A 13,335-nucleotide genomic window follows, 5' to 3' on the forward strand; every position below is an offset into this window, starting at 1 on the left:
GCCTTGGCTGCTGGAGACACACACACACACACACACACACACACACACACACACACACACACACACACACACACACACACACACACACACACACACACACCTATATGAAATTCACCAGAGTTTACACAAGGGAAAGTAAGTGATGTTTGCTTTGTTGTGATCCCACTCACCAGGAAATGGACATCGAGAGCTTAGAGGCAGCAAATCAGAGCTTACAAGTGGACCTTAAGCTGGCTTTCAAGAGGATAGGAGACCTGCAGGCTGCTATTGAGGATGAGATGGAGAGCGACGACAATGATGACCTCATCAACAGGTACAGCAGCGAGTCTGCTTGGGCTTCTGTAAATCTTTAAAGGCTGCTTCGTGAAATATCAGGGTCGAGCTGCCCACCTAAACTCTTTGTAGGTTGCAAGAAAGTTATCAAAAGCATTACAGCAAGTTTTATTTAGTAACCTGTCAATCACAACCTCCCATTTTTATATCCCGCAACTCCCAACATCTTTAAAACTTTTTATGCTTGTCATTCTTTCTGTTTTTCCAAATATGTCTCACATGGTTTACTGTAATTTGGTTTCCTGTGTGTGATCTTTTGTCTTGGTGCTGGTTGACTTTGTAGTTACTGCTCTCAACCCAGTGATATAAACACTGACTGCAATAATAGAGAACCTTAAAACACACACAACACACACAAGCACACTGCTACACACACACACACACACACACACACAAGCACACAGCTACACACACACACACACACACACACAAGCACACAGCTACACACACACACACAAACACAAACACACTTTGACAAGTAAATGTTGCTGTGAAACACACTTTAATCTATGTGTAAAACAATGTAATTACCATTCTCTTATTATGCGCTGTTGTTGAATATCTCCCTTGCTCCTTTTCTATCTTTTTCCTGTGTTCCCTTTTTGGTGTCTTCTACACTTCTGGCAGTTTGCAAGACATGGTGACAAAATATCAGAAAAGAAAGAACAAAACGTGAGACTGGAAAATGCATGCTTTGTTTCTGTCATTTTGCTTATTTTCAGGTTGTTTTTCTCACCCAGTTTTTTTTTTACCACATGAGAGAATAATGCAGTATTTCTTATCAGCCTCTCAGTCTGTGTTGTTCACAAAAACATTGTGAAGAAAAGTATTTTAAGAAAAATGGAGAAACGCATCTTTAGTGTACTGATACGTCCGATAAGTGCTATGCTTGCGTTTCATTTTGCTTTGTTTTAGATTGTGACACAGTTTTAGTCCCTGAGATTGAGATTTCAGGGTTTTTCCACCTTCACATTAACTGCTTGTCGTAACATGTAAACTTAAATGATGATAAATGGACCAGTCTTACTCATAATTACAGTAGCGTCCTCCTTGAGGCCAATCTCACTGGCTTTGGAAAATATCACCTACGTTACAGGCCTGTGGTAATACTGCATCATTGCCTCCAAATAGTGTCTTCGAACATCATTAGCCTTTACTGCATTTCCAGCATGTCCAAGCATGTGTTTGTTTCAGGGTTAAAAGAGTCGCTGTTTTGAACTCGTCTTCGCTTTTTTTCATCTCTCTGTGTTGTTGAAAAAGTCTATATCTCGATAGCAGTGTGTGTAGCACGCACGACAAGTTTACATCATGAATAACAGAAACAAATGTCCAATATCAGCCATCCAGAACATCGGCGTCGCTGTTGTATTGTAATTTAAAGAATAAGGACGGTGAGAGATGTGAATCAAAACTGAGTTCGTCCTTAAAGTCTAGTTTAAAAACTACAGCGAGCTCAGAGAGTTCTTCATCCTTCATAAACTACCACAAACTGGTCTTCCAGATCAGCGATCTAGAACATGAGCCATACCTTCCCTGGGAGCTTAATACTTCTCTCTATTTAGAATACATCATCTAAATGAATTTCAAAAATATTTTCCTCATGTTTTATAGAGATGCCCTCCATTATTATAAAAACAGGTCTGCTGGACCCACGACCCTTGACGGATAAGCGGTATAGAAAATGGATGGATGGATGGTCTGCCGGATGACAAGGCTGAAGTGTTCTTTCAACCACTTCACTTGGACTGGTGGAATTTGATCAGTATTCATCTAGGATGTCAGGAAAAGTACTGCTAAATGCTCTATCCTGCTAATGACCTGGAACGATCCTCTGAGCCAGGATTGATCCACCTCACCTCCAAAATCACGTAATCCTTGCAATATCACCCACCTTCCCACTAAATTTCATCCAAATCTCTCCATTGTTTTGTTGGAGATCCCTCTAACAATCAGACTGACACATTGTTTATCACATTGCCTCCTTGGTGGAGGTAATAAAACTTTTTTTTTTTTTAATTTACTTTGCAAAAAAATGTAGTTAATTAGAAGAAAAACACCAGAGTTGAAGCTTCAATTTAAGGAGATTGTTGTGTACCTTTTACACAAACAGGGTGGGAGTAATTTACATGCGCCGGATAGCAAACATTTGTCTGTAGAGACAGAATGCAGCATATTTGAAGAGTACAGTAAGAGAGTGGGATGTGCGCCACTGAAAAGTTCTCACTACAAACTCCGTTGTTTATCTGCATGTGTGCAAGTACTAAGACCACCCAACCCAACCCTGTTGTCTTTCCATCGTTAGACAGAGAAAATGATGTGGCACAGAATAATTTCAGCTTCATTAGAGCGAATTGAGAGATGCTTTAACCCCTGACTGCCTCTTCAAACATACACTGTCGTGCTCTTTATGACTCTGTTTAATTTTTCATCAGACAGAATGTGAATCCGTTTTTTTCTTTTGTGCTTTATACGCCAACGAGCAGTGATTCACCATGTTTACTTAATAGCATTTTCCCCTTCTTTGACATCATTGCATTAACAGCATGGATGACTAATAATGAATAATAATGGAGGAGGGGATTTTTTTTCTTCTTCTAATTATCCAGAGGATTTTCCAGATGAATTTACATGAATTTCTTTTTTTGTTTTGTTTTGTTTTGTTGCATTAACAAGGTTACGCTAGCAGGATTTTTTGCACTCTGTGGGGAGATGATGCAGTTGCATGTGATGTAAAACTGTGTGGATGCAGGTGAAAATACTTCAATCAGTATGCGGCGACTGAAATGGCTGCATGTTTTAAAGGTGGTGCTCTATATATAGTTTGAAATGAATAACAGACATTATTCCTGCGCCTATATAGTATATGTCAATTAACCCCTGTCGAATTGGTGCCATAAAAACATGGTTTTGTTAGCGCGAAAGCGCTAAAGTGATAAAACCAAGCCATACGAGATTTGACGCTGAGTCTAAGTATTTGTGACAAAGATTTACAACCAGTCCTGGCCAATTGTCAGAAGCGATTAACGTTTACTTCTAAATTCTTGGGGCTTGTTTGTATCTATGAGCCTCAGGACTGGTTAGCAAGTAGTGTGGGACCAAGGACAAATTGTTTGTGACACCATTTGCACAGCACTCAATTGCAAGCCACCTTTTGTTTCATGCGTGTGTGTGTTAGAGTGAGGGGACAGAGGGGGGCTGATTTTGCTCTGGGCTGGCTTCACTTCACTTGTGTAATATATCATGTTAAAAAGTCGCAGCATCACAGAGCTGACAAATGGGCAGCATGTGTAATCAGCCTGCTAGTATTAATGAAGCTATTATCTTTTTGTTGGCGGGCTTTTATCACTTGTATTTAGCATCTAGCAGAGACCAAAGAGGCTGCAGAAAAAAAAAAAGAGAGAGACTGGTATAAAAGAGCTGAATTTGGATTCTAAATTTAGCTTGCTGCCTCTTGTAGCATCTCTCCAGCTCCAAAATGACCATGTTACAATCAGGCCACTTAGTCTCAGTGGGATCATTATTACCTCTAGCCTGACAGAAAGTTGATGATGAAAACACGAGAGTAACAGTCCAAGAATTCTCTCTTGTCTGCAAATGCAGGACCAGGGGCATCTTCACCTTTCTTGTGTGGAAGAAAAAAAAAAAAAACACTTTTAGGCAAACACACACACACACACACACACACACACACACACACACACACACCCAGAGTTAACTGAATATGTGACACAATTCTTGGCGACAAAGGAAATGGCACATTTCTCCCTGACAGACCTACATAGATGGACACATGATGGAGCTCAGCAGTGCTGCTGTCATCTTACGCCTCTTCCAATATTGTGTTTGCTCCTTACAAGCAATATGTTCCAAAGCTCAGGAAAACAGATCTGATACCTGGAGCGCCCTTTTCTCATTTTTAGCGCTGACATATGCCTACAGTCAGTGATAAACAAGGCAAGAGTTAAAGATTGATGAAGAGGCTCGTCGACAGTTACTGTAGTTCTGACTATAAATAATCGTAGACATGAAACTCTGCGATTAATCTAAGTGTTTTTCCTGCGAAAGTGTTTTGGATAAGTAATATATATTCCCTTGGTCTCTCTAGGGCTGTGAAATATATCACATTTTCTTTTTTAGTTGCAATTTAGCTTTCCATTACTATGAAAACGATATGAAATGATGAATTTTGCTCTCAGTTTATGACATAATGACAGAAAGAGCCCGTTTGGAAAACTTCTCAGTCTTGATTTAAACAATCCCTCCTGGTTTTTATGTTTGCTGTTATCTAGCCGGTACAAAGCTCTCTGAACATATGCATCCCCGTACAGTCTTTCTACTGAAATGCAAATAGCCGTTTTCACAAGTTATGCTGCCAAGACGATCAGTTTTGGAAGCATATGTGCACAAGAGCGTTCATTTCACAAATATATTTCAGACAGCCATGTACTGAGTCGATGCCATGTGGTTCTTGGGGGGGAGTTACCCCCTGAGGGAGGGGGGGGGGGTGGTAAATTGAATGGCAATTATCTGTGAAGAGAGAAGAAACAGAGAAAGCTTATGCTTAACTGGCTTTTTTTTTTTCAAGTGGTTGCTTCTCTTCTCAGAATTAATGATGGATAAAAGTTGGAAATGTGTGTGGGGGATGAGGTTGACCCTGATAATTCATTTCTTGATTAATTGATGAATGGTCCCATCTATAATATGCGGAGAATTTGAAAAAAAAAATGCTCAGAGAAAGGTAACATGTTTACTTCTTTTGGGTAAATGGACTCAATTTTATTAAGCGCTTTTCTACCTTAGCAGCACTCAAAGCGCTTTACAGCGTCATCTCGTTCATCCATTCACACACACACTCACACACTGATGGTGGAGGCTGCCATGCAAGGTGCCAACCTACTCATCAGGAGCAATTATGGGTTCAGTATCTTGCTCAAGAACACTTCGACATGGTCACCAGGGTCGAGGATCGAACCAGCAACCCTTTGATTTGCTAGATGGCCACTCTACCCCTGAGCCATGCCTCAGACTGTCAAAAACCAAAGACATATAAGATCCACGATCTAATAATCCAGCGTTTCCAAAAACATATGCTCTTTTAAGATTGTGGCTTATGGTCATTTCAAGCAGAAAAATGTTTCAATATTCACCGGGAAGCATTCGATGGGGCTTAGTGGGGTGAAGCTTATGAGTCGTCTCTGCATGTTACAGGCAATCTAACCATACAATTGTGATCCACATAAATCTTGTTTTATTTTTTTATGGTTAGGTATATGACACCCATACCTTCTATTCAATAGACTAGCAAATTTTTGACCAGAAAAACAGAATTTATTTTTCACAACAGTCAGCTGTTGTTGCATTAGTAGCATAAATAGATACCAGCCGCCAGACATGAGCTTCATTCCTGGTCTTAACTAGAACACCTTGAACGTATTATTATTATTATTGTATCATGTAACTGCTGCGTCCTCGTCTTTTTTGATCTGCATCATTATAACAGGATGGATTTGACTGACTACTAACAAAAGCCTCTAACTAACCATTCGTGTTCCTCTGCTGTTACACTGCATCAACAGTCATATAAAACGCTGCTGTTTCATTTTTACTCTTCTTTGATGAAAATGATTCTAGATTGTATCTTGACACATGGCAGATTAAGAGATTAATTCCATTAGCATTAAGAGGCTGATTAAAAAATGGCTGCAAGAGGTAGGATTTATTTCATGTTAAGATGGATGTGTGTGCTGTTGTTTTGTAGTCTCAGATGTAGTCTCGCTGACTCGGGCCTGTTATTTTTTGTTCCCCTCACAGTGGAGATGAGACGGAAACAGATTCAGAGGTGGAAGATCGGGTTGACGGAGTTAAGTCTTGGCTCTCGAAGAACAAAGGCTCCACCAAGACCCTGTCAGATGAAGGAAGTCTGAAGAGCACCAGGTCAGTGTTCTCATCCTTTTGCATCATCATGGATAACCATGTACATCCCAGGGATAAAACTACTTGGGTAACCCAACCCGCTGCCAAAGTCCATTCTTTTAAAAATTCACTTTTCCGCGAGCTTGAACATACCTGCTGATGTAATGGGCCCTTCCTTTTATGAAAATTGTCCTGTAGTTTTTGTGTAATCCTGCAGACGGACGGATAAACAAACTGCTCTCAAAACATTCTCAGCTCTCAGGATTACCTGGAGCAGTTTGCAACAGAAGGAAGGGTATTTCATATGATTAGGTGTCATCTCTCTCCTTTCCAGTAATCTGTCTAATGACAGGAGGCGGAATAGCGAAGCGTCTGCTGTCACATTTATTGAAGTGGCCTGTGGCCAGTTGGCACGCCTGCTAAATGACGCCTCAGCCTCCGTCAGATAGATACTCTCACTTGTTGACTGCTTCTCTCTCTCTCTCTCTCTCTCTCTCTCTCTCTCTCTCTCTCTCTCTCCAACCTACACTGTGTGTTACAGCAGTGGCCAGAGGACGTATTTATGTCCCCTGACTGTTTCCTTGTTCCAAGGACAAAATGTAAATGACAAATTTACAATGCAGTACGACATCAGGGATTAGTGTTCGGGCACCAACCCTGAGGAAATTATCCTCTTGCAATACTCTTTTCATTGTCTTATCAGAAATAAATCATCATTTAATTTGGATATTACTGAATTCTGATCTGTTTCTTCTTAAAGATGTCTTTTAACTACAGAGTTGAGACTTTAATTGGATCGCTGAGAAACATTTCTGTTATTGCGCAGATTAATTTACAATCCAATGAAGTGTCTGTCACTGTTATCTCAAAAGCTGAGAGAAATAAAGATCAGTTCATTGAGATGAAGATCTTAAACTGGGTTCTGGCTGAGAAGAGAAAGACTGTCTCTGGTCCAAATCTCATATTGATGTTGAACTGAGCCTGTAGTTTCCTTTGGAAAAAATCTAAACTCTGTTGTCAATTAATAATGAATTAAATCAAAGACAGGACTGATTGCTTTTCCCTCTGTTTATCTATTGGTTGTTTCTTGTGTCAATTTTATGATAAAACCCTTTAGATACGCAGCAAACGCAGACACCAAAGAAGCAAAAGAGGGTAAGGAGAAGATGAGTGATGGAGGCAAAGATGGGAAAGACGTAGAGCAGAACAGATCGGTGTCTGTCATGAGTTCCCTGAGCTACAGGAAGCGTTCAAACCTGAAAGACTCCATAGGAGGGACAGGTGATGAGAGCTCGCTGTTCAGCACTCTCAAAGAACAGCCTGACACACCTGACCATGCCTCCCTTCGCAAAGCCAAGTCGAAGTCTGGGGATCTCCAGGAGGAGTGGAAGAAAAACTCAGCTCAGGAAGAGCTGGATGACAAAGGCTCAGTCATTTCTTTGGCCTATTCTGAGGCCACCAGCAGAGCTCGAAAGGGTTTAGAGTCCCGCTGGAGCTCCCGGAACAGCCCTGAATTCGATAAGGACTCCACGGTCTCTTCTGTGGCTCCCAGCAGGATGTCCACCAGGAGAGGAATGTTGGACATGGACGATGACAATAAGTCTACTATCAGCAGTGTGAGCCACTCCAGCCCCCGATCGCTCCATCGTAGCAGCTCCTGGAAAGACGACAGGCGCAGCAGCTCTCGCTTGTCTCTTGCTCGCAGCTGTGGCCTTAGTGAATTTGGCGTTCGTATAGATAATGATGACAGTGACGATGGCCAGAGTGTAGCTTTTAGTGAAGGGGGAACTTCATCCTACAGTCCCCGCTCACTCACTCGCAGCTTCTCTACCCCAGTCCAACCACGCTCCTCAGACAGCGCCTTGCCAGACACTTCTGACATCAAGACTGTCGCCCACCGCAACTACTTGGACCCTGACTTGGAGGCTGCCATCAATGAGGTGCTCAGCTTCAAACCCATTAAGTTCAAGCGCAGCAAACTAGAGGATTCAAGTGACGAGGAAGAGGATGAGAAGAAGCCAGGAAGCGATGACAGTAGGAAGAGAGGAGAAGACGAGGGTCTTGGTTCTAGCACACCCACCGTGCTTCGCTCTGCATCAAGCTCTGCTTTGGACTATGCCAACCGGCCCTCCAGCATGCTCAGTACCAGCAGTTCCCGCAGTCGCAAAGATAAAAAAAGTAAACTCTCTCAGTCTGACGACTCTTCTTCAGATGATCACCAACGCAGGAAAAGTTCTAGGCGGAAGAAGAGTAAAAGGTCTAAGAAGAAATCTAAGAAGAAGGAAAGTGAGTCTGAGGATTCCTCCTCTTCCTCGGAGTCGTCCGAGTCCTCCTCATCTGACTCGACTATCTCGTACTGCAGCTCCAGTAGTGTTAAAAGGGGCCCAAAACAAGCATCTGATGAGGAGAGGGGTAGTGCAGGGGCTGGGCCATCCGGCAAGAAGGACGGTAAGAGAAAGCAGAAGAAGATGGATAACGTGGTGATGAAGTATCTCTACAGGCCGGACAGTGACTGAGAAGAGCAAGAGAAGGTGATGCTTGGTGTGCTAATAACCCAGGAGCCTGCCAGAGCTGATTTGGAATCAGTTACTGATCAAACTAACATGGTTTGATGTGCTTTGGTTGGATATGGACCTTGAAACTTACATTGTCAAGCCCACATACACGTACTTATCCTGACTCATATTATTATTTACCCATAATATTTTCTGGCTCAGTCAGGTGCCGGTCAGCTCCCATTCACAACCGCAACATGGGAGGCAGACATGCTAGCAATGACGCAGGCTAACGTGTCTCTTAAAGGGATTTTTCAGCGTCTTTTTTTTTTTTTTAATCAAGTCCTTTGTGTTAGATGTCTTGAATTCACAAAGAAATGTTTCCCCCAGTATGATTTCTCGATGAATCCAGAATTGAGAAAACGCTAGCCACATACTTATTTCTACACGCTCATGGAGACAGGAAAAAAAACTTTAAAGAAAGTATTTTTATAAAAGCTCAGATTTTGTATCTAGTATAATTGAAGCCTTTTGTTATCCAGTTGTATACTCAATATTTCACAAACGCTTTGAGCGCAAAATAACATCATGAAAACAGCTGTTTCCATGCAAGCAAAGAGGCTGAAACCGGTGGCTGCTAGCATCCGTCTGGGAGGTGAATAGCTATCCTCTGGCTACCGTTCAACTAGTTCTGTGCAACATACACATCTTCTAGAGTACAGAACATCTGTGAATTTGTACATTCAAGATCACCCATCATAGTGCTAAACAATAACACATTAAATCCATGAACTTTGAAAGGTCATTAAAGAGTACCTGAACTAATTCTCTTATCTTGGGAGGATAAATGTGAGATCAAAGCCCTCTAAAGTTGGCTGTGGCGCGTACGGCGCTCCTGAGTCCACCATTTAAAAAAGTATAGCGATGTAGGTGTTTGCTTGGGCATTTTTGAAAGAGCAGATCTGAATAAAACTTTGACATTGAATTACATTGCCGCTCAGTGCTTTAAGTGTTCCGTGAGTTGTCATGACAACATAATCTAAGCATTTAAAGCCCTTGTTTGAATTGACCTTTTAAGTGTAGTCGGTTGAGGGAAAGTGCAGTATAATCACGATTTCTTTTCAAAACCAGGCAAGCCTGCACAGTCAGACTCTTTTCATTCATCTAAGATGAAAAATATTCATTAATATATGTCTTTCTTGTGTTTGCAGTGTGCATGCATGATACTTGCACAGCGGATTTTTTTCTCTGTGTTTTGGTTTTGTTAGTAATGAAGTGTGTGCATGTGTGTGTTGACCCCTTTAGCCCTCCTGTGTACCGGAGACACCAGAATCTTGGCAGATCTGATGAGGAGGATGAAGTGGACAGAGACTCCAGCCGGCAGTCACTGAGGCAGAGCGACAGTGAAGGCGCGCTGGCGGAGAGCACATCGTAACCTGAACTCAGGTCACCTCGTGTTCTCTGTGACACCGGGTACACAGAAGGGACGCTGCACTTCTCCCACTTCCCAGCCAGCTGCTTCCAAAGTCAAGGACAGAGAGACAGCACAGCGTGAACACTCTTTTTCTGACGGCATTTTGTCATATTTGATTTCATCCTGAAGTGACGGAGCTTCTGTGGCTTCAGAGTACTTTTTCCTTCCTTTTATTGAACGCATCATATTGAATAAGTAAGTCAGTACAGAACAGTGAAGTTGAGCGATATCTGAAAAAAAAAGAAAAAGTTCTGGCTGCTGCTTTATTTAAAAGAGCTGCTTTTCAGGCAAATTTAAGCATTTGTCTGCACTCTCCGCTGTCTGTTCAGATAGCTCTGCCAAGAGGATTTAGATAAGCCTGCTCGGCCTGGACTTCTCCAGGAAAGTCTGACCAACTATGAAGACTGCGCTTATCTCTGTCCTATTAATGTGGACTAGCTCGGTGGGAGGAATTAACTCCCTTTCAATTAATTATTTGCCATAAGGTTACATTTACATGTGATGCCAGTTGGAAGTTGAGCTCCCAGACATGGAAAAAGAGGCAGATGTTTGGCCATAATTGCACACATGAAGCAAAATAATGGAAGGATGAATTACTATCTTAAGAACTATACTGTTAGGGTGATCCTCTTTAGTTATTTAGATATTTGAGACAGAAAAATGGATTTAATAGCAAAATCTAACCGGAAAGTATATATAGATAGATATATGTTGAATCATAGCCCCCTGTGCAATTTGTAAAGCGGTATTTCATAAAGATGTGGTATAGTAGAGGGAATATTGGTGGTTGGATGCTTGTCTCCCATATTTGATGCCATCAAAATACTGGGGTGCTGCTGTGGTTTATTTTGTAATTCTTTAGCATCGTGATTCTATACATATATGAATTAGGATTTACTGCAATTTTTTCCCATGCTCTATTTACTTCTTTTATTATTGAACCATGGGAAGAAAAAGAGTAGAAATAAAACTATGACATTTAAGATAATGGAATTACAGTACTTTATGGATTTTTTTCTTCCTGCCTCCATTTGCTTGTTTAAAAGAGCCTCCTATAAAGATGCGGAGATATGTTATTGTTTTACATGTACACACGCTGGATGTCTAATACAGTAAAAATACATTAACATGTTGAATCCTGATTCTGTTCTGAGTCTGAGAATAGTGAAATCTTTAGTTTAACGCTGATGACTTAGTTGCATAATTTAGGACTTGTTAGAGATGCTCAGCGTAGATCTGGGCAGATCATTTTTGTCTATGTTTAGTTAAGCTCTAAAATATCATTTTCAGTACAACAAGGTCCGTTTTTTTTTAGGTGCCAAAATATGGAACAAACACAGAGTATGGTTTAAGTGGGATTGGAGCATTTGGAGATCACGTGACCTCAAATGAGTGGCCCTTAAAATCCTATTACGATGTAATAGCTAATCTCAGCCAACGTGTATTTAATATCTGGGAATGTCAAAGACGAGGAGTGACTTTTATACGGATAAGAGCGTGTGCTCAATTTTTTTGGGAGAGTTTTTCCGTTTCTCCACTTGTTTCATTTGTAATACCTCATAGATTCCTGCCAAACATAATCAAATTAAAGGTGTGCATGTAGTTACAGGCCTAAAGTGAAAAAAAAACATACAAAACACAACACAAACTTATGAGCTTGTTGCTGTCCAGACATATTTTCAACTTTCGCTGGATATTTCTATATTTGGCCTTATGAAATGATAATGATATCCTTAGATGATTGTGGTCTTATGAATTTTAATATCTATTTAAATGATGTCTAGGTAGATCTGAATACGGAGGCATGTGGACTGGGCTCATGTGCAAAGAGAAGCTTCGAGTGTCTTGCTATTTGCATATCTACACGGAGGAGGCTAATCTGCATTTCATGTCTTATTTTTCTTTGCTTCAGACATGAATATTAATGTGGAGCTGGAAACTTTGATGTTGGTGCTTCAGAATACTTGTTACATGAAGAGAAATATTGTAAGCTGTATTGTCTCATAGTTGCAAGCTTCACACCGACTGCTGGAAAGTTTGCACACCTCTCTATTTTCATTATTGAAAGGAACATCATTTGTAACTGAGTGATGGTTTTTAGTAAATAAATTCAGCTGGTTATTTACAGAACCAAGTTTGACCTGATGTTATTTCATTTTGACTGTCAGAAAACAGTCGGAGAAAAGCAGGTTGGAAAGGAGTTTTAGCAAAACAAGTCACTGATGTGTTTGATTAATTTTAGCTACCACCCCGCAGTAGCGCCTCATCATACCATCCACTTTTCCCCCGAGACAGCAGAGGAAACAAACAATTCATTGAAATTAATGATTCAGACTGAATGTTGCTCGCAGTACTGTTCTACACTGGGGGTGTTAAAATGACTGCTACGCAGTGACACAGTTGAAAACTAAGCTCGGGGCAAATTCAGGAAGATCAAAAAGCCAGAGCAAGCAGAGTCTTCCTCCCCACATCAGTCTCTATTCTACATAGCTGACGCTTGCCTTGACTCAAGGAGATTGATGGTTTTAGATTACCACCTTGGTTGACATTCACACTCAGCGTTCTTTGCTTTAAAACTCTCTTATTTACCCTGCCAATCTGTAATCCTCATTCCTATACACAACCTGTTCTGGTGCTTCACTCTGCTAGGCAGCTTTTGCTGTAATTTCACTTCACTTGTGTGCACTCTCTGGGTGGCTGCATGTTTCTGCTTAAAGGCTTTCCATTTAGTGACAGATTAAATTCTGCTCCCGATTTTACTTATTTCGGCTCTAACACTGTTTCACAAACCACTGGAGCAGGAAGTCATTAGCTCGACAAAGCCAAGCAAGTCTGTGTTTACAGAGCAGCCCGCCCTGTTATTTAGATAGAGTGGTTTGGCCACATACGTTTGCTGCAGAAGTCTTAGGTTGCCCTTCCATGACAGTGCAACAAAAATGTAGAATGCGATAAGTTTTAAGGAAACATAACGACTTTTAGGGAAATACACTTATTTGCTGTTCTCCTCAGAGTCAGACAAGAGGATAGATAGCCTTCTCTCTTCTGTGTATGTATTAGGGAGCCACAGAGACCAGCTGAGTGCTAGTTAGCTTAGCTCAGTGATTGGTAGTGAATGGGCTG

The 13,335-nt window shown here is 41.2% G+C and overlaps 1 protein-coding gene across 2 annotated transcripts in view; it reads left to right on the forward strand.

Moving 5' to 3' along the window:
- LOC147248932 (unconventional myosin-XVIIIa-like) overlaps window positions 1-12,334 on the forward strand; it is a 63,650-nt gene extending 51,316 nt beyond the window's left edge. Inside the window, exons 41-44 of one of the 2 annotated variants that reach the window (XM_086225916.1) lie at window positions 174-313; window positions 961-1,005; window positions 6,145-6,267; window positions 7,364-8,887. In XM_086225916.1, the coding sequence (XP_086082042.1) occupies window positions 174-313; window positions 961-1,005; window positions 6,145-6,267; window positions 7,364-8,762 (1,707 nt within the window). In that variant the 3' untranslated portion in view covers window positions 8,763-8,887. Of the gene's footprint in view, window positions 1-173; window positions 314-960; window positions 1,006-6,144; window positions 6,268-7,363; window positions 8,888-10,046 lie in introns of those variants that run through there. The other variant, XM_086225918.1, reaches the window with a different exon arrangement.
- Window positions 12,335-13,335: the final 1,001 nt, after the last annotated feature.

This window comes from Aulostomus chinensis, chromosome 15, assembly GCF_037954235.1.
Source record: "Aulostomus chinensis isolate RoL2024-O1b breed Wild chromosome 15, RoL_Achi_v1.0, whole genome shotgun sequence".
Classification (NCBI taxonomy): domain Eukaryota; kingdom Metazoa; phylum Chordata; class Actinopteri; order Syngnathiformes; family Aulostomidae; genus Aulostomus; species Aulostomus chinensis.